Source organism: Vanacampus margaritifer, chromosome 1 (genome assembly GCF_051991255.1).
Source record: "Vanacampus margaritifer isolate UIUO_Vmar chromosome 1, RoL_Vmar_1.0, whole genome shotgun sequence".
NCBI classification, from domain to species: Eukaryota; Metazoa; Chordata; class Actinopteri; order Syngnathiformes; family Syngnathidae; genus Vanacampus; species Vanacampus margaritifer.
In genome coordinates, this window is record NC_135432.1 from 20966414 (window position 1) to 20987244 (window position 20831).

At 41.6% G+C, this 20831-nt stretch overlaps 2 protein-coding genes and 1 long non-coding RNA gene across 5 annotated transcripts in view; 2 read left to right on the forward strand and 1 right to left on the reverse strand.

The window, feature by feature from the left end:
• The first annotated feature begins 654 nt into the window (after window positions 1-654).
• rbm15 (RNA binding motif protein 15) lies at window positions 655-6537 on the forward strand. The gene has a single exon (XM_077582149.1). It carries the CDS (start codon window positions 812-814, stop codon window positions 3353-3355), a length of 2544 nt encoding a protein of 847 aa, XP_077438275.1. The 5' UTR covers window positions 655-811; the 3' UTR covers window positions 3356-6537.
• Window positions 6538-10450: 3913 nt separating this feature from the next.
• The window catches only part of slc16a4 (solute carrier family 16 member 4), a 32617-nt gene continuing 22236 nt past the window's right edge, over window positions 10451-20831 (reverse strand). For all 3 annotated transcript variants that reach the window (XM_077582174.1, XM_077582166.1, XM_077582157.1), the window contains 3 exons: window positions 16729-16940; window positions 15931-16024; window positions 10451-13288 (listed from right to left, as the gene is read on the reverse strand). In XM_077582174.1, the coding sequence (XP_077438300.1) occupies window positions 13077-13288; window positions 15931-16024; window positions 16729-16940 (518 nt within the window). In that variant the 3' untranslated portion in view covers window positions 10451-13076. The remainder of the gene's footprint in view (window positions 13289-15930; window positions 16025-16728; window positions 16941-20831) is intronic.
• LOC144061603 (uncharacterized) lies at window positions 12152-17533 on the forward strand. Its single transcript, XR_013296219.1, has 3 exons — window positions 12152-12286; window positions 13021-13226; window positions 16737-17533. It is a non-coding gene; the product is annotated as an uncharacterized LOC144061603 (long non-coding RNA).

The following is a 20831-nucleotide window of genomic DNA, read 5'->3' on the forward strand; positions in this document are numbered from 1 at the left end:
TAGTATTTTAGTAATTTTAGAAAGCAATTTTTTTTATTTCTTCTCTTTTCTTTTAAATGTCTTTTTTTTAATCATTTGTTTACATGCATGGTCTCCATGTACGTTCTCTTAGTCGTTTTAGTAAGCTACTTTTGCTCTCTTTGCTCTGCCTTTGCTTTAGTTGTATTGTTTGTAAATGTTTTTCGGTGTTGTGCTTTTGGTTGGGTCATGAAATATAATGAATGCAAACCATTCCTTATTGATTAAACCGCCCCCCTCTCCCCCGTTTGACTATCTGCTACAGGCAACTTTATTTGTTTATATTTTTATTTTTTTATTTTTTTGCTTCACTTTCTTTTACGCTGAGGAATAAATAAGACTTTTTTTTATTGCACAAAAAACATTTACACACTCTCGATGGGAGATAATGAAGAAGAAGAAAGAAAGAAGGAACAGCAAGGCATCTTTACAATTCTACAAGCCAACTATGTTCAATCTCACATCAAAAACACAAATAATTTGAGATTCCTTCACACAACATCTGATAGTCTTCATTCAAGTGCCTAGGAATAAATAAGACGCTTGTTATAATTTTTGCTTCTGCTAGGTTTTTGATTGACGTGCGCGTTGACGTCTTCCGCCCACTTTTCCAACCAATCGAGTGTCGCGGGGCGGGCTAGGAATCAACTCTTGACAAAATGGCGACCGTTGTTGTTTTGCCGCAGGGTCAGTGAATAACTCGAAATTATTTTGCCAAAATTCTGCGGTCGCGCGCAGAATTGCCGCAACCAAAAGCCCCAGGCGACCCAGGGTCGGCTCCGCGTGGACAGAAATGAAAGGTAAAGAGCGGTCGCCGCTAAAAAAACGCTCCCGGGCCTTGGACGACATTCGCGATCGGGGAGGATGCCACCCGAGCAGCAAGAAAATGGGCGCGCTGTCTCTGTCCGGCGGGAGCAATAATAATGGCAACAGTTCTGGCAAAAGTGACGGCGGCTCGACGAGGAGGAGCCTGCTCGGCGACAAACGGGAGCGGGACTTCGACGGTCACGGTCGGCTGGGTAACAACCACAGCTGTCAGCCCGGCTCTGTGAGCAAGAACCACAGCAGCCTGAGCCTCTCGTTGGATTTGGCTGCTGCGAGGAGCACAACCCGCGGGGACCAACGGCTGCCTGCTCTCGGCGCCGAGGGTGAGTACAAAACCCTGAAAATCAGCGACCTGGGCAGCCAGCTGAGCGACGAGGACGTCGAGGACGGGCTTTTTCACGAATTCAAAAAATTCGGTGACGTGAGCGTCAAGCTGAGCCGCAGCAACGACGAGCGGATCGCCTTCGTCAACTTTAGGAAGCCGGAGGACGCCCGGGCGGCCAAGCACGCCAGGGGCCGGCTGGTGCTTTATGACAGGCCGTTGAAGATAGAGGCTGTGTACATTAACCGCAGGAGGAGCCGCTCGCCGGTCGAGAGAGACCTCTATGGCGCTGCACCGAGCCACAGACACTTGCAGAGGCCCCTCTCGCCCACCGGCCTGGGATACAGAGACTACCGCCTGCAGCAGCTGGCCTTGGGTCGTCTGCCCCCTCCACCGCCACCACCTCTGCCCCGAGAGCTAGAGCGCGACCGGGAGTTCGCCCTGTTTGAGACCCGGGCCCGCCCGGCTTTCATCACAGAGCGGGCCACCTTCCGCGAGGAGGATTTTATATCGCCCGAGGAAGACCAAAGAGCCAATCGCACCTTATTTCTGGGCAACCTCGACACAGACATCACCGAGGCTGCCCTGAGGAGAGCCTTTGACAGGTTCGGCGTCATCACGGAGGTGGACATCAAGCGGCCCACACGGGGCCAGACCAGCACGTATGGCTTTTTGAAATTTGAAAACTTGGACATGGCTCACCGTGCTAAGCTCAGCATGTCTGGGAAAATAGTGGGCTGCAACCCCATCAAGATAGGCTACGGAAAAGCCACACCCACCACACGTCTGTGGGTGGGAGGCCTTGGACACTGGGTGCCCTTGGCTGCTCTGGCCAGAGAATTTGATCGCTTTGGCACCATCAGGACTATAGACTACAGGAAGGGGGACACCTGGGCCTACATTCAGTACGAAAGTCTGGACGCAGCGCAAGCGGCTTGTACACACATGCGGGGCTTCCCGCTGGGGGGGCCCGAGAGGAGACTCAGAGTAGACTTCGCTGACACGGAGCATCGTTATCAGCAGCAGTTTTTGCAACCTCTCCCGATCGCCCCTTTTGACATGGTGGCCGAGTCGTTTGTCCATCGCGCGGCACCGGAGCCTCTGAGGGTCCGAGAACGGACTCCCCCGCCGCTTCACTTTAGGGACAGGGAGCTTTTCCCTGGCGCCGAGTGGCCCAATCCTCCGACTCTCCGAGAGCGGGTGCGGTCCTCCCCTTTCGAGCCCCTCGAACACTTGGAACGCGAGCGGCGGGCACGTGAGCCCTGGTCCCTGGAGCGGGAGCTGCAGGGGCGAGAACTGCATGGGCGAGAGCCTGCGCGCAAGCGGCGCCTCATGGAGGACGGGCGCCACCTCGAACACTCGCCCGACAGCTCTGACAGGACAGTACGGCGTCGGCGCCCGTCTCCGGACGGCAGCCCGGGAGGCAGCAGCAGAGATGGGGGGCGATTCAGCGATTCGGAGCGCCCCCTGCGGGGTGACAGACCCTCCCCCATACGAGAGCGCCACGGCAGCCTGGAACGGGGCGGGCCGGAGCGGAGATTGAAGGGCCTGTCGGGCAGCAACATTTCACTGGCTGGAGAGCGTAAACGTAAAACCGGCGACGGCGGCAAAGGGCCGGCAAAGAGAGAACGCTGCGAGGGTTCCTCCAGAAGCGCACCGTCATCCAAATCGGACATCTCCAAGCTGACTCTGGCCTGGCAGGGAATGCTCCTGCTGAAGAATAGCAACTTCCCGGCCAACATGCACCTGCTGCAGGGCGACCAAGGCGTCGCCAGCGAGCTGCTCGCCGACGGGACCACCGGCAAGCAGGTGTGCGAGCTCAAGATCACCCAACGTCTCCGCCTGGACCAGCCCAAGCTCGACGAGGTCTCCCGGCGCATCAAGGCGGCCGGCCCTGGGGGCTACGCCGTCCTCCTGGCGGTTCCTGGCGCCGCCGAGGACTCGTCGTCCGATCCGGCCGTCTCCACCCAGCGGCCGCTCCGCAACCTGGTGTCCTACCTCAACCAAAAGCAGGCGGCGGGCGTCATCGGCCTGCCCGTGGGCGGGAGCCGAGATAAGGACACCACGGGGGTCCTCCATGCTTTCCCTCCCTGTGATTTCTCCCAGCAGTTCCTGGATTCCTCTGCCAAAGCGCTGGCCAAAAGCGAAGAGGACTATTTGGTCATGATTGTGGTGCGAGGTGCATCTTAAAACAAACAGCTAATAAGTCAGAGAGTGTTAAAAAAAAAAAAAAAACTGCTGAATTTCAGTAAACCATTGCATGCCGTGTGTTTTGCATTCCGGGCTACACTAGTATGGTTCTTGGATGTTGTATGTTGCCATGTTATCCACTAAAACCACAAGCGGCTCTTTTCCACCGCTGTAAACAAAAAGGGCGTGTGTTTTTTTGTTTTTTTTAATTCGTTGAGGTTGTATGACCGCACAAAATCGTAAATGACAATTGGGAAAACTTGAAAACAATGCATTACATGTTTCAGAGAAGAACCAAATTGGAGCCATACAGGAAGTGGACACAATAACATCTCTAAAACCCTAAAAAGTGTAGCAAACTGTTAAAAATGTTAAGTTCAAGTGATCCTGGCCTGCATATGTTGTTATTGTGTCTACTGCTCCACACAAATGGGACAGTGTCAGTTTATTCCCTGTATGAAGGATGGATGAGTGCAAAAGTATGCACATACTCTTCTTTTTAAGTTTTGTCAAAAAAGAAACAAATTCGGTACAATAATTCAACAGACATTCATGTCATTTTGCTTCTCCCCACAGTGCCATTTTTTTCTTTTTTAAACCAAGGAGCATTGAATTGTGAGGATGGCATGTGGCGCACTGGGGCGGAGTTGTGACATGTTTGACCTTCTGGTACTTTTGGGTCAACTTTTTTTATGTTCAAGAATTGACAAACATTTTCTTGTGTGCAATCTCAATGTTAGACCGCAGCCAGGCCAGAAGGCCACAAGCATCACAAACTCAAAAGTCTGCTTTTACCAAGATGCTAATGATGACTGAAGTTTAATCTTCATTTGTACACACGTGGGATTGTGCTGTAGACTTAACACTAACCTACGTTAATGCAATAGTCAAATACAGTAATTACATCTTAATTTGTATGCCGCTGCACATTTTATTTTGTAAACGCCACACGCCCTACGTTATATATCGTAATTCAAGTATTTTGAATAACAGAAAAATAGTGGAACTATAAACTACTATTTCATTTATTGGTACAGCTCTTGAAAAGTGAATGCATTTGAAGTTTAACTTCAATCTGGCTTCCTTAATCCTCCTGGTACATAAAGTTTCTCAGGAACAGCAATAGTAAGTCGGAAATGAAAAATAAACTCAATCAGTATTGTTTATATCACATGACTAACTCTGACTCGTGACTTATATTTAAGGAGGGGAATTCACTTTTTTTGTTTTTTCCCCAAGGTAAAAATTTGTTAAAATGGGTCAAATTGACCCTTGAGGTAACAGGAGGGTTAAACCTGCAGAAAGTTTGAATACCTCTCCCATAGCAAAGTGCTTATTATCATCATTGTTATTATTGTCTTGGTAAAGGCAGACGAGCTCTCATAAGAGTGAGTGGTCATATTTGTGACAAATACTAACTTGTTTTTACTCCATGCTTTAGTTTGTTATTGTTGTTTTGTTTCATAGAATTGGTTGAGAGCCGTCTTTGAGGCCGGAAACAGTACAAGTAGGAAAAAAAGTTTTGTGTTGACTGAAACCACAAAAGGATCCTTAAATCATTCAGTAAGTAGGGCCGTATTGTTTTGTTTCATCATTTCAACATTTCAATTGACACTTTTAGAAATCTTTAACATGAGGCCTACATACTGAACTGGTTTGTGCAGCAGATACAAAAAGTCTACACACCCCTGTTCAAATTCTGGGCTTTTATCATACTAAAATAAAAAAAAGACTAAAATTAATCTTTTAAAAACTTTTGCACTGTTACCATTACCTATAGCCTATACAACTAAAATGTAAAAAAAAAAAAAAGTTTTTAAAAAATCTATGAATTCACTTGTGTTGTACAATTGGTTACTTTAATGGTAGCGAAAGTTTTGTAAAGATCTCACATTTTTACATCACACCCCATTGGCATTTCCACAGGGGTGTGTAGACTTTTTAAACCCACTGAATGTGTGGAATCATCACTGCTCTGAATTGTGTTTACGCACGAGGACTCCACTCTCGACGAGCACGACGTGTTAAAGTTGTGTAGCGCCCCCCCAGCCTCCCACAGCTCTGCGCCGTGTGCTGACTTCCTGTGTACCGTTTGTACGCGCCCATGTCGCGGGGGGAGGGGAGGGGGGGAAGAAGGAGAGCAAGCTGTTGACGTACCAACAAAAAAGTGCATCAATAAATTGTTCATTTGAAGGAGAGAGCTTCCAAGTTTCTTGGATGGAAGTGAATTGAGGAAAACCAGGAAATTATTGTGTTTCCCAGGAAGTTGAAGTGAAATATTCAGAGAGAAAGAGAGAGAGAAAAAGAAGACCACTGTTGTTTTGCATAAGGTTTGCACAACGTAAATTACTTCATGTGAGCACGGAGGAGCCGCAAAGCCGCCGGGCAGGAGTCCACTGCAAGCGCTCCTCTCTGGTGGCGCCTGTCAAGTTACCATGGCGACCCCCCAGGCTTGGCCGTGTCGGGGGTGCTTTGCATGATTTTGCTTGGGGAGGAGGATGTTCCACCGTGGGAATATTGTTTCCAACAACAAGTTCCATTCTCCTCGTCTTCATCATCTGCTGTTTTTTTTTTTCTTCCTTTCTGACGCCACCGGAAGGAATCCACAGTCACAGAGGAGCCCTCCACAAAATCCTCCCCACCTTCACTCCATCCATCCTAGCCATATTAGCGTGTAAAGAAGATGGAGCCCATCTGGAGGAGCTTATCGCCATCCGTCCCCCCTTCCCACTTGGCATCCGGGGTGAGTACGAAGGAAGGAGGACAACAACGCTGCCCTGCTAGCTCTGTATCACTAGCTCAGGCGGCACTGGTAAGTAATGAAGTGGAGTGGTTGTCATGGTAACGCGTCCCGCCACACGTGCACAAGCTCAGGAGTGGGGCCTTAAAATGATAACCACGCTCACACCTTTGATTGATGACCCTTCTCATGACTCGGATTCAAAATGGTCATCTTCACACGTATTCTGAGAACCGTGTTGCACAACCTTCATTGAGACAAAGCAGTCAATAATCCGCTTTATTTGTAGGCTCGAGGTCCAGGCATAGACGAGCAAACTATCCTATGTATCTAAGCAACAATATACAAACATTCAGATAGACCAAATAATCACACAATATTTAAATTTTCCAACAAAAAAAAGGCATACAGCAGATCAATTTGTGCATTACATTGATACAACCTGCAAAGTCTTTCACACTTTAAATAGAGAATTGTTGAATCAAGCAAGTTAAGATTACAAACTGAATCTTTGAACAACTTCTTAAAAAATTGCTTCACTTGAAAACACATGATTGAGTTAAGTTAGTCCAAAGTGAATATATTGAGTTTAATTAAGCATGAGTTCATTTACCTGAATTGACTTCATCCAAAGTGACTCCAATCCAAAGTGTTAAATTTAATTAACTCATAATTCATTAAATTGAATATATTAACTTTGGACTAACTTAATTCAATTGTGTGTTACCAATTGAAACATATATATTTTTTTAAGTTGGTTAACAATTCATCTTGTAATCTTTAATTGATTCAACAATTTTCTTTTTAGAGTGCACATACACACACACATTGCACTTGCAGTTGACCATCTAGTAATCATAATCTCAGAACATCATTACAGGCTACTTCAATTGTCTGTAGGCTAATTTGGCCACAAATCTGCCATAGATTGAGTGAAATGTGCACAATGACCGCTTTGCATCATCTCTACGTGCATTAAATTTGCTTGTATACACATGTCAATAATGGTACTATTCATCTGTGATTTAATCCGTAATATATTTTTTTAAATTTTGTAATTAATATATTTCAGATGGAGGATAATATACACCCTAAAAAGAGAATGAAAAATATGGTTTTCCGATCAATATTTAATTCAAAGCTGGCCTGAAAAAGAGATGGAAGAAGAGAATTTATTTAGTCCGACCCCCATTGCCAATAATATTAAGCTTAGAAAACTTATAGGAACTTACTACCTCATACATGTGATATACTTGACCTAGGTGCATACAGTCGTAACGTTTGAAAAATCTCACTTCACAACACCAACAAAAAAGTATATAAACCTTACTGGAATAATGATCTTAGGTCAATTCATTTCATGGGAAAGTCAACCCCAAAATCTTTACGATATGTTCTATACGCCCCCCACTATTGTAAACATGATTTTCTGATTAATATTGCGTTTGTGGAACATGAACTAAGCAGCAAAAAAAATAATAATTTCCCAAGTCATTTTGCTCGGGGTAACAACCAATCATGGCTCACCTGTTTTCTGAGTTTGGTCATGTGACGTTTGCAGGGTGAGCCGTGATTGGTCGTTACATGAGCCTTGAGCAACTGTGATGTCATTTTCAATCGACAGCAAGTGGCAAAATGCCCGCCCCCTGAGATGGATAAAGACGGCTGGATTTTGCTGCTTAACTCAAAACCCACAAACTCAATATTAATTAGAATACCGTGTTTTGACTAGTGTGGCCGCATATAATTTATTATTGTAAAAAAAATGTTGAGGTTGACTTCCCCAAAAAATTGAAAGGGCAGCCTATTTTGTTTAGCACATAGCTACTCTATGGAATGAATGGCAACAAATGGATGCACAGGTTAATTGTACCTCCGTCTGCCTTGATATAGATTCTTGGCTCATTTTTTGCACTTGTGCTGCTTGGCCCTGCAGGGTGCACACCCTCAGTGTGAATAGAACCTAAAATAATGGCATCATCACAATCTCCACGCGCAACTTGAAAAGAAACAAGCAAAGCAATTGGAGTCAGAGCGAGCCTGACAGATTCCCGTACAACCGTTGCTAATTAAAAAAAAGAGCAGGGCAGTTCAGGTGATCTATGTTTAATGTCTGACCCACTGACATCAGGTCAACGGCAGGGGTTGGCAAGTATATTAAGTTCTGGAGTCTCAAAATATATGTTTTAAATCCAAACTACAAGTTGTCCCTTTCAAAGTAATCCACATGAAGTCTTAACGCACTTTCCCGGCATTCTCTGCCACACATTCATACATGAGTGATCCTACGCCGCACCATCGTCACGGCCATCTTGATTTCGTCTACATCATCTAAACGTGTTCATGAGCCCCTTGAACTTGGGGGGGTGTCAGATACTGTCAGATGCTCGGGGCATTGTGAGCAGCCATGACTTGTTCTGCCACAAGACTCGGCTCTTGTGAATGAAGTAATCACAAAATGACTTTGTAGACGTGCTGGTTGATCGTCTGGTCCACATGGAAGGGGAAAACTTATAGTTTTGGGTTTGAAATGCGTCTTTAGTGAGTCCTTGAACTTTTCTGACACAACTCATATTTAAGCTTTTTTTTTTTTTAACCTCGTCTACAAATAAGCCTTTTTGCCCAATCCCGATCTACAAACAAGACTGCTGATTTGAATACAAATCGTTAGCGTCTCATCTCGGCAATCCCAGTCTATTAGAACGCAACTTTATTTCTACAGCTACCACAGCTGTAGCTAAGTTCTGTATATAAAAGACAATCAATGATAATACAATCACAAATAACTGCATAAATTATTCTTTACTCAATAAAATATTTACGAGTTCTCTAAACATTGAAATGGCACAATACTTGGTGATATTGTGAACAAAGTATTTCTACACAATGGGGTGTAGAAATCATTTTACCAAGTAAATAAAGCTGGCATATCAATAACAATATCCATATTTAATGCTGCTGTATCATCCGAGAAAACTGTAAAGTACATCACAATTACATTGTACCATCATGTAGATGCAGCTTTGAAACATATACTGTAGCTTCCCAATGTCCAAAGACCAAAGGTTGTTTTTTACTTGCATAGCTACAAGATGTCACATTAGCCAGTTAGCTACTATTGTGCTTGTTGCCGTAGTAAAGAACAGAAAGAACTGTTTTCAAGTGTATGCGGTAAAAGTCAGTAAATCAATACAGATGCCTGAAAAATACAGTATTTGTAAATAAGCCTATTGCTTCTTACCACTGCGATACAGTTTTGATACACAAGCGTCAAATATGGATACAGTCAGTCCAATTCCATAACTGTGTTGTAGTTATTGATTATCACAACAATCTTGAAATCATTCTGTTATCCTCGGGCAAAAGTATTTTATCAAATTTGTTTTCTAACTTCCGTGTCCATCAATCAAAGGTGAGCGGGGTGTTTTTTCAGCCCACAAGACTTAACATACAATATGATAAGATACAACATTTTTGTGTGTGTTTCCTTTACTAGGATCCCATGAGAGAAGGCAGCTTCGTCCACAGGCCACTAAACGCACCAAACGTTACTTATCTGCTGTAAGTAACTTCTTTTGTTTTACCCATGTTAAAAGAGAGAACCTGAAGGTAAGTTTTTTTTCTCTCTCTCTCTTTATTGTGTGTACAAGATCACACATCCACATGTGCTTCCGGGTAGCAAAAACTGACTACACCGCTAGTATTGAAATGATTGCGAAACTTGGGGTTTCAGCCTTCTTATCTACTGCCTGAGTTTGAATTTGTGACGTGTCAGTCAAAAAGAGGAGGTCAGAGACAAAATGGCGGTCGGAAGTACGTTGATTCAAATTTCAAAAATAGACTTGGTGGAAACCCTGACTTAATTAACATGATTAGTGATAGATTAACTATTATTATTTATTTATTTTGTTACACAGATTAATGGCTCAACACACTCTTATGATGAAGAAATGGATAGTGTGCGCTGTAGTGCTAACGCTAACCCAGCAAGCTAGCCTTTGTTTTGATAAATTACTCAAAGACAACCCAACCAAACGTTTTATACCTGGGGGGGGGGGGAGGTGGGGGGGTCTATCACAAAGATTTCCTGTCTTATGATCTTCAAACTTGGACACAAAAAAATGAACCCTTTTGAGGCATATCTAGCGTCATAAACTTTAACACACATTTTCAGCTCATGTTAACGGTAGTCAGTCACTTTTCAGCTACCCGGAAGTAACTTTACGTCTGTTGTGTACGAAGATGAAAAGGTCTACTGCTTGTACTGTATCACTTTGTCTGAAATAATTTCAATAAACATTCCAGTTCAATTCAACATTGTCCAAATTCATTCGTGTCTGAATAAATCACACAAGAACAGTCACATGTCAGTTTTATTTCAGCTGGCGTGTGTGCATTTAAAAGTGAACCAACAAAAAAAAAAAAAAGGAGACCCTTTGATTGGTTAAAAGCACTGTTTTCTACACTCTCTATCAGTTAGCCAGAAAAAAACACAGCTGAACTCAACTGTAAAGCAAAAGAAAATGCTATCAACATAATAAGCGACAGGTAATAATAAACCCCAAAACAAAAGCATCAGAAAACACTATAAAGGTGGTTTGGCCCTTAAACGCAACTCGTGAGGGGGGGGCTTTTGTGCATTGTGACTGCTGTGGTGATTGCAACAGCAACACAAAAAGGCTTCAGGGCTCAGTGCAGCATTGTGCAAGTGACTTGAAGGGGAAGAACAACAACTAATTGAGCTGACATTTTTGTAGTAGGAGCCCTCGTCTGCCATTAGAGGGCAGTGTAACAGAACCTATAATTGGCTTTACACGTGCAGGAATAATAATATTAAAACCAATAATAATTCCGGAAGTAAGTTTCTCACATGTCTTTGGCTGACATCACAGGAAGTAGTGCTGCAGTGTACCCGCTAAGGCAAACAGTGGTGAAAGAAGAAAGTACAAAAAAAAGCCCGGAAGACTTGCAGAATAATCCCAAACATTGCCATTTGATGACACCTCACATCACTGTGAGACAACTCGCTGTCTTTGCGGAAATAAAGCTCAATAAAGCTGAGCCTGCTCATATTGACCTATTGAAGCAAAAATGAGTGTGTGTGTGTGTGTGTGTTTGTGAGAGGTAGGCCGAGTAGTGCTGATGCTGCAAAATGGTGTCTGTAAAGATCAATAATGTTGTCAAAAATGCAGAAGAAGATATCGGGAACACGTTACACTCGCTTGTGATGCACATTCCAATGAAAAGGATAAAAGCGACTGATTCAGGACATTTTTTCTGTGAGAAAATAACTACTGCAAAACTATTGGAAAAGCACCCATTAAGCGCCAATCCGCATATTTTTGTGCTCTTTATCCGCCCTGCTCCTTTTAAAAAGTTCTAACACTCCAGGAGGAGGAAAAAGTGACACAAAAGTAACTTCGGGTTATTCATAATATCGCACCCCTAAACGTGCATCTCCATCCATTTTCCATAGCGCTTATCCAATATCCTCATGAGGGTTAGTAGGAGTTTATCCCAACTGAATTTGGGCGGGAGGTGGGGCACACCCTGCACTGGTCACCAGCCAATTACAGGGCACATATAGAAAAGTAGTCACATTCCCATTAAAGACGATCACACCTTGGAGTTTTCAGTGTGCGTAACATGCATGCTTTTGGAATGCGGAACGAAACCCAGAGTACCAGAACCCAGATTCAATCAGATTCAAGTGTGAGGCGGATTTGAGAACAACCCTTTGGCTACCATGCTGCCTCATTATACGTACAGTAGATTAGTTTTCACCTTAGTCAGTTTTGGAAGTATATTGTACATGCTTAGCTGTAAGCTATTTACTTTATGGGAGTTTGAAATTATATGAAAGGTACGGTGTCTAGAATTCAGTGCCATCTAGTGGTGAACTAAGAGAATGCAACAACTTTTTAGCACGTGCACTAGGGTGCCTCAGAGAGAACTGCAAGCCTACCACCAATAAGAAAAATAAAATAAAATACAAATATTTCGTCTGAGCGAGCAAACGAGCAGCCCAAGCGAGGAATATCTAGCGGGAGCGGCGAGCCAGAACTCACTAGAACGGCTAACAAGAGCTGCTAGCAAGAACTAGCTGGAGCGGCTAACAAGAGCAGCTAGCGGGAGAAGCTAGCAACAACTAGCGAGAGTAAACCAAAGGGAGACAAGCGACGGAAGCTCAGGTTCAACTTATGTCATATAATTAATTAGCGATTACTAGGCCTACTATTGTATTAAAGTACAAGCATGTTGATGGCTTTTTTTTTTTGGTGCCTATTATTGTTTGAATAATGTTTTTTTTTTTCTTCAATGAATGATGTAATAGATGGCACTAAATCCTCCACACTGTCGCTTTTAAAGTTTAAAAAATTGCACAAATATATATATATATAATTTAAATGCCCCAAAAAAACTAATGAATGGATTTTATGGGTTTTTTTAAAAATTGAAAAAAGGTGCATTTTAGTTTTTTTCCCATGTGGGAAAAAAGGATAAAACTAGTTATTTTTAACAGCTATTGTGACAATACAAGCATCCCACAACCCCCACTCCTTTGCACAGCCTGTTACCTGAAGCTAAAGAGACGTTGGTGTATGTAAAACATATGTATGCACCATCGCACCCTGGAGCCCATTGCGTTTGTCCACTTTGTGTAAAGTCATGCAGCTTGGTCTAACTTGGCCCCAAAGTGCTTCATTGCCAGCATAACAGGTTTTTAAGGATGTGTGCTTGTGGTGAAAAGCAAGTTTTTGCATAGCTTATTTTCAACAAGGCAAAAGTCGGTTATACTGTACGTTGCTACTATCCAAAATGTGCTGGATGCCATGTGCCTCTGATACAAACAAGGGATTATATATAATATACTGTATTTCTATACACTACTACAATTTTGGCTTTTTGACATTCTGTCCACCAGTCTCATGAATCCTTGGGAGATGCTTGAAGGCGAGAAGGTCGACGCTGGTTGGCTCTTTACACGACGCCGTTGTGCGGGCAGTCAGGGGCGAAGCAGCCGTTGGTCCTGCAGCCGCTCTGCGCCGCCTTGGCCTGGCACGCTTTGTTCTGCCGGGCACTCCAGCGTTGGGCCAGCGGCTCCATGAAGAGGGACAAGGAGGAAAGCAGGTAGCAGAGCCCCGCCAGGTAGAAGGAGCAGTCGTAAGTCTGTGTGTAGTCGTACAGGAAGCCTGCCCGTGGAAATAAAACACAAAAAAATGCACATTCAATTGTGAGCAGTGGCATTTGAATGTGGGGGGGGGGGGGGCAATCCACCAAAAAATGTATTTACAATATGTTATATATGCCCACGCTAGTCTAAACACATTATTCCTATTATGATTGCATTTGTAGAATTTGAGTTAAGTGGCAAAATCCACCCGTTGAAAATGACACCACAGTTGCTCAGGGCTCAGGTAACGAGCAATCACAGCTCAGCTTTGGCGCCAAAGTAAATATCTACCTGCACATTTCTTCTAAAATACCAAAAGAAAGAAACCCCCACCCATGCCCGCAGTTAGACCGTGCTTTGCACTAGCTGGACTTACGCGTGAAAATAGGGTCTATTTTATGTACTTTGTGGATTATCGTGGGAAGCTCTGAAACATAACCCCCTCATTAAATGAGCGGCTAAAAACGCGTGATTTCAAGCAGTGTTCTAAGTGGATGTTAAATATGCTAATTTTTGTTAAATTAGTTATCCTTTTAGTGTTTTTTGGGGTACAAGAATGTCAATGAGCTTTCATTAAGACACCTTGTTGTTAGGCGGAATTTATGGCGCATAATCAATTGGTTGGCATACACACATTAATTGCCCCAATGAGGCTGGTAGTAAATGACTGTAAGAGGCCAGCCAACATTTGCCTGCATTTCCATCAATACATACAGACCCACCGCGCATTTACATTATTTTATAGATCCTGTAGTTGAAGCATTTAATTAGCTATTTTTTTCCACTTAAATTTGGTTAATTAACTCATTCACTGCCATTGACGGTTATAGATGTCATAATTCATTTAAACTATTTTGATTAGTTCAATTTTTTTTCCACTTTTGTTAATAAAATAATGAAAATCTAGATTTTTTTTTATTGTACATTTAAAACATATCTATAAAATTTGTGATTAATCGTGAGTTAACTAGTGAAATCATGCAATTATTTACGATTACAAATTTTAATCGCCTGATGCCCCTCATTTTTAATAATCTTTTCTATTTAATTTTTTTCAAATAATAATAATAATCTTTTCTATTTAATAAAGAATTTTAATTATTTTTTAAAAAATTTAAATAATATTTTTTTGAAAAATACATTTTTATTTTTAATATTTTCTTTAAAATAAATTATTGTAATGATTTATTATTTTTTTAATCTTTTTTTATTATATATCTTTTTTAAATTTGTAATCATCTTTTCTTTAAAAAAAATCCTTCTTCTCTAGTTAACTCACAATTAATCACAAACTTTATATCTATTCTAAATGTACAATAAAACATTTTTTCTAGGTTTTCATACTTTTGTTAACAAAAGTGGGAAACAATTTTAAACGTATAGAAATAAAGTGAATTTTTTACATCTATATCCATCAATGGCAGTGAATGAGTTAAAAGGGAAGTCACCCTTAAACATTTATTGACACTAATATGTTATATCTGACCTCACTAGTTGATATTCTGATTAATATAACATTTGTCGAGTATGGTTTAAGCAGCAAAATCCAGCCGTTTTTAATCCATCTCAGGGGGCGGCCATTTTGCCACTTGCTGTCGCCTGAAGATGACAACCTCAGTTGCTCAGGTCTCAGGCAACGACCAATCACAGCTCACCAGTTTTCTGAAGCTGAGCTGTGATTGGTTGTTACCTGAGACCTGAGCAACTGTGATGTCTTGTTCACTCGATAGCAAGTGGCAAAATGGCCGCCTTCTGATATTGATTAAAAACTGCTGGATTTTGCTGCTTATCTCATATTCCACTAATGCAATACTAACCAGAATACCCTATTTAGACTAGTAAGGTCAGATATAACATATTATTGTCAATAACTTTTGGGGGGTTGACTTCCCCCTTAAAAAAATAAATCAATCTCAATATTAATATGAAACAATTATTTACTAATTAATGTTTAAATTAGTTATGAACTATTCTAAACATTTCACAAACACATTTTTACTTGTATTTACTCATCTCATAATATGGCTGTTGAGCACAAAGTTTGCCCAGCGCTTTACGCTCCGGCACAATGCAAAGTAACCAGCGCAGTCGGGCGTGTGCAAACAAGAATCTGCTTCAGGCTTGATGCCTGTCAAACTGTAGGGTTGTCTCGTCGTCTGATGAGATGCATTCTATTTATGAACTGCCCCCGAAGGAGTCATTCGTTACGTTTCGACCCTGAAATACTCTAGCTGGCGTGTGGATGACACTGCGGGACAACCTTGCGTATTTCCCGGTGGCTGAATGCACATTCAGTGATTAAGTCATTAGGTCAGGGTCAATTGGGAACCCTTTTAGACATGTTCACCTATGGGGTGTGCTCACTTTTGTTGCCAGTAGTTTTGATATGAATGGTTATGTGTGTTGATGAATTAGAAGGGGACACTAAATGTATACAGTTATACAAGCTGTACACTGATGAAAATAGACTCCCGTATACTCAGTGTTGCATTTGTTTTCATATTTTGTAAAAAATAAAAATAAAAATTTAATTTAAAAATAATAATAATTTATTTGGGGTCATGGACTGGTTGTCAGTCCACGTCAGACATACTGTAGTATATAGAATGGGCTAGTCGCTAATCAATGTGGATGTGGGGGAGGTATTTTCAGTGACCTTACCTGCCAAAGGAGGACCTGTGAGGCAGCCCAGGCCCACAAAAAACATGGAGAAGCCCATAGAGTTGTTGAGTTTCTCTGCCCCCACCAGATCCACCTGCAGGGAGGGAACAGCAGAAAATAAATGAGAAGTTACATACAATAACACCCATACAGTTGATAAAGTCACTTTCCTTGAGGACATTCCATATGTTGTTATCTTTATTCTAGCAGTAGCAGAATACTGACACTTGCTGGAAATGTTGTTTTTTCATGTCGACATGGTTCAAAAGTTGCGTGAATCCGGGAGATTAGAAGCTGCGATTGTCGACACGTACATGATAACATCCTCCGTACTGAGCTGATAGAGGTCTGAACACGCTTGCCCATTTCTGGCTTCTGGTAAACTCATTGCAAACATGCGCAGCAACTTGGAATCTAATCTTTCAACGGGCAACATCTGAAATTCCTCATTTCCATTCGCCCTGCACTCTGTACACTGCATATTTTCTGTGGCGATGATTGTAGGTTGACAGGACACGTCTTTATTTTCATTGCTTCATTTATCTATGTAACCAGTGAAAATGCTATGTATAAACACAAAACTAAAAAATAGCCCAAATCACCGATGGGAATTGGTCCAAATGAGCCAAAATCATAAGCAGGTATTTTAAACAAATAGCCACGCCATCTAATGTAGACGGCGAGAACATGAGAATATCCACACACACGGGCTTGGCCTTGAGCTGGAAAGCATTAATGATGTCCTTTCTAATGTTTGGATGGACTTTTTGTCCAACATTGAGAAATTTGCTGTCTCACCAAAACAGGTAGCAGCAGAGCCATATATCCGCCGCAGAAGATGGCAAAGAAGACTGCGTAGACCATGAGCAGGATGTAGGAGGTGGCCAACGGTGAGAGCAGGTTGACAAGGCCGCAGAGGATCAGGTAAGCCTTGTGGTAGTGATACTTGTGGAACAGGTTGCGGTCCGTCACCCAGCCCGAGGCCAGCTGGGCGACGGTCTCTGTGATGCCTGCACACGACAGGAAGCAAGGTTGGACTACACTAAATGTACATATATGCAATATCATGAAATTATTACTTTGCTGTCCACATGGATGCCAGTACAACAATGTTAATAAAAAGCTAAAATAATCATGTGACCCGAAGTTTAATGATAACAAAATAGACAAAATCCAAGCGGGTTAAAAAATCCAACTGTACAACATCAGATTGTGAAATTTCAGCAAATTGTTCATCTGTTGTATCAAAACACACAGAGATACGCTACATGTGGAGACTAGAATTGTGTACTAAATTGTTCATACAGTCGATATGAACATTTTACACACCCCTGTTCAAATGCCAGGTTTTTACCGATACAAATACATTTCATTGATATGAATATTTCTGTCATTAATTTGGTCTATTTGGTCAAATTCAATGGTAAAACAAAATCTTTACGAGGGAAAGAAAAAAACAAACGTGATAGTGTGATTGCAAAAGTGTGCACACCCTCTTGTAATGGTAGTACTGATATCAACTTCCTTTACAGCAAGCATCTCTCTAACATTTATCAGCAAAATCCTGAAAAAATGTTTAGAATGTCTACACGCAAGTAGTCACACCAAAAAAGAATCAATTGACATAGCATTTTTTTCAATTGCGGCCCCACCCAGAAATACTGCACATATTGCACATACCAGAAACCGTCACTGGACACCATTTCAAGTGCCTTTGTTGAACCCTGAATAAAGTTCAGATGGTCTAGTAGGTGTTTCCTGACATTTTGTTTGTGCTTTTTAACAGAAGCCTGAAGATTTTGTGCAGAAACTGAACTTTTTGTAATTCTCTCCACCTAGTCTAAGCCCACAATGCTTCACTTGGTATGTTTTCATGATCCTAGAACAAATCTCTCAAACACACGGGGGCAAATATATTATGGCCCAACGAAACCAAGGTTGAACTCTTTGGTCATAATTAGGGATGGGCGAGTCCCGATACCTGGGATCGGTACTCGCCCATCTTGTGGCCGATTTATGATCAGGAACAAGAAATTCAAGGAATTGAAAATTTCTATTCATTTCATGCAATTTTAAGGAAAAGGGCTATATTGGGATATACTGTACTGTACATGTCTTTCTTTAAAACCAACTCATTGTTTTTATGTATCAAAAGTTCTAGTATGTATCAAAAGTACTAGTGGTATCGGTTCTTGGTATTGGTATCGGTGACTACTCAAGAGTTGAGTACTCGTACTGGTATCGGTCTGGGAAAAAAAGTGGTATTAAACATCCAGAGTTAAGATTTCAAGACGTGTTTTGAACACAATGCTGCTCGTGCTGCTGCTTTTCAAATGGCAAATGTTCTGCATGCGAAAGCAGATACTGTCATTGTCATCTGTTTTTTGTAAAAATGTTTTTGAGTGTCTAGAAAAGTGCTGCACAAATATGATCATCAGATATGAAAAAGCAGGCTCGCTAAACTAAGATGACAGCAGGATGTCTGTGATTGAACTTGATATATAACACAGGAAGTGAGTTTACTGCCCCAGTAGACCTCTCCTTGGTTGATCTCTTCCTTTCTTTTTATGAACCATCTCACAAAGCATTTAAAAATAAACAGTGATGTCACTGCTGCTCTTTATTCGACCATTACTGCAAGCCACCGGCCATGTGCTATTGTGGAGACTGATCGCGTGGCGTTTTGATGACTCAGCAGATACACGTCCGCAGTGCACAAGCTGCAGCAGCCTTTGGTATCGGCTGTTGCAGGGATAGCTTCAAGCTCAATGGATCAATGAAGGCGACACGTTGCATGCGCAGCAGCTGCATCGGAGAGACACAATAACAAAAGCAGAGAGCAGGGCTGGGCAAAGTTTTGTAGTCAGGCTCCACGTTTGATTGCGAAAAACGGCCAACTCACTCATAGATAAAGTAGAAGGGGTTCAGATAATGGATAGATGGAAAAGACAACTATGTTCAAAATATGCATGTAAAATAAATACACTTTGTATTAAATAAATTATTCACTGAATATTTATATTGGCTTTATTTTACAACAATTAAAAAATATATTCTAAATATATATTCTAAAATATATATATAATATATATTATTAAATAAAATATATTATTAAATAAAACATAATTCAGAATTTTAGATTAAATAGTAAAAAGTGAATTTATTTATAAGTACTGCAATAAATGGTATTATAATGTACTCATTTTATTATTCATAATTACCTTCATTATAATGGGTTAAGCAATTATTCAAGCAGTCATGATGGTGTAGTGGAACATTCTCTTAGTGACAAAGTAAGTGTGAATGGTTATCTATATTTTTCACTGTGACCAGTCTGAGGTGTAGTCTGGCTTTCTCCCAAAGTCAACTGGGATACACTGCCGGTCCCCGACACCCTTAACCGGATAAAGGGATTATAGAATGGATAGATCCAATTGTTTAATCAGATAAATAAAATAAATGATAGCTACGTAGCTAGCTATCAAGCTATCTTGCTAATTAATAGCTAAATAAAAGCTAGCTAGCTACTGTACTGCATTTAGCTAGCTAAATGATAGCTAAATGAAAGCTAACTACTGTACTGTATCTCATAAGGCTGTATCTAGCTGCCTAGCTAAATGATAGCTATATGAAAGCTAGCTAGTTAGATACAGTACAGTATATAGTAGGCCTATGTATTGATTTGAGTTTTTGATTTGTATTTATTTATATTATAAAATAATGCATCTTCTCATTTTATGAATTCATGTTCATTTCTGGATTTGATTATAAATGAATCAAATAGGTTAAATAAAATAAAACAATATACACTAAAGTTTATTTGACTCTTATACTCGTATTTCATCAGTCACGATAAATCAGTTAAACCATTTATTTAATATGATGAATTAATTTAAAAAGAAAGAAAAGATAAATAAAGATTGATTGTTTGTCCATATGTGCCCCGCCATGGACTGGCGCTCAGTCCGTTGTTGGTCTTGGCTCGCGGTCCAACTCGGTTCATGTGGGTCGGCTTCTAATGTGTAAAAGCAGCTCAATGAAAGGCGGTTCTTACATAATGAACGTCTGCAGCGAGGTCAGCGAGGATTGGCGAGGCAGCTGCGCCGTGTTTACGTGTTATAGCGTCTCTGTGTCCTGACCCACGATGGTGTCGCGGCGCGTATCCCGCCTGCGCCCGCACGTTTGTTTGTGTGCTTTGGCCACGGCGGGTTGGCCCCCGCCACCCCCCGCCGCAGCTCTTCCTTTTCAAACTGGGATCAAAGCCGCACTTTTAATTGACTGTAATTGTGACAGGTAAAAGGCATGTGTGCGAAACTTGAGGGTCGATGGGAAGATTATGCATCAAAAGTTTAGGGTTCGGGTGTAAGGCAGCAGAAGTTTAGAGTCACATGAGAGGAATTAAAAAGTTAAGAATATGGTATAAAAAGGTTGAGATATGGTATGAGGCGATGCAATGAAAGGTTTAGTATAGGATGCAAGGTGAGGCATCAAAAGGTTTGGGCATGATGTGAGGTGCAGTGTTAAAAGGTTCAGAAAGGGTGTGAGTCATCAAAGGTTTATGGTATGGTATGACGCGAGGTGTTAAAAAGTTTGGATTGGGTGTGAGGCATCAGAAGATTATGGAAGTATATTAGGTGAGGTATTAAAAGGGTTTGGTTAGGGTCCAAGGCATCAAAGGATTGAGATAGGTTGAATGTTGAGGCATCAAACGTTTAGAGTCAAATTTGTGGCATAAAAAAATAAGAGTGTAGTGTGAGACGTTAAAGGGTTAGGGTAGCATATGAGGTGAGGTGTTAAAAGGTTTGGGAAAGTTGTAAGGCATCAAAAGGTTGGTATGAGGCGAGGCGTTAAAAGGTTTAGGCTGAGTGCAAAGAATCAAAAGATTAGAGTAAGTTGGAAAG

What these genes read in the sequence shown, in the direction of transcription:
- rbm15 (XM_077582149.1), top strand. Translation starts at nt 812, where the DNA reads ATGAAAGGTAAAGAGCGGTCGCCGCTAAAAAAACGCTCCCGGGCCTTG.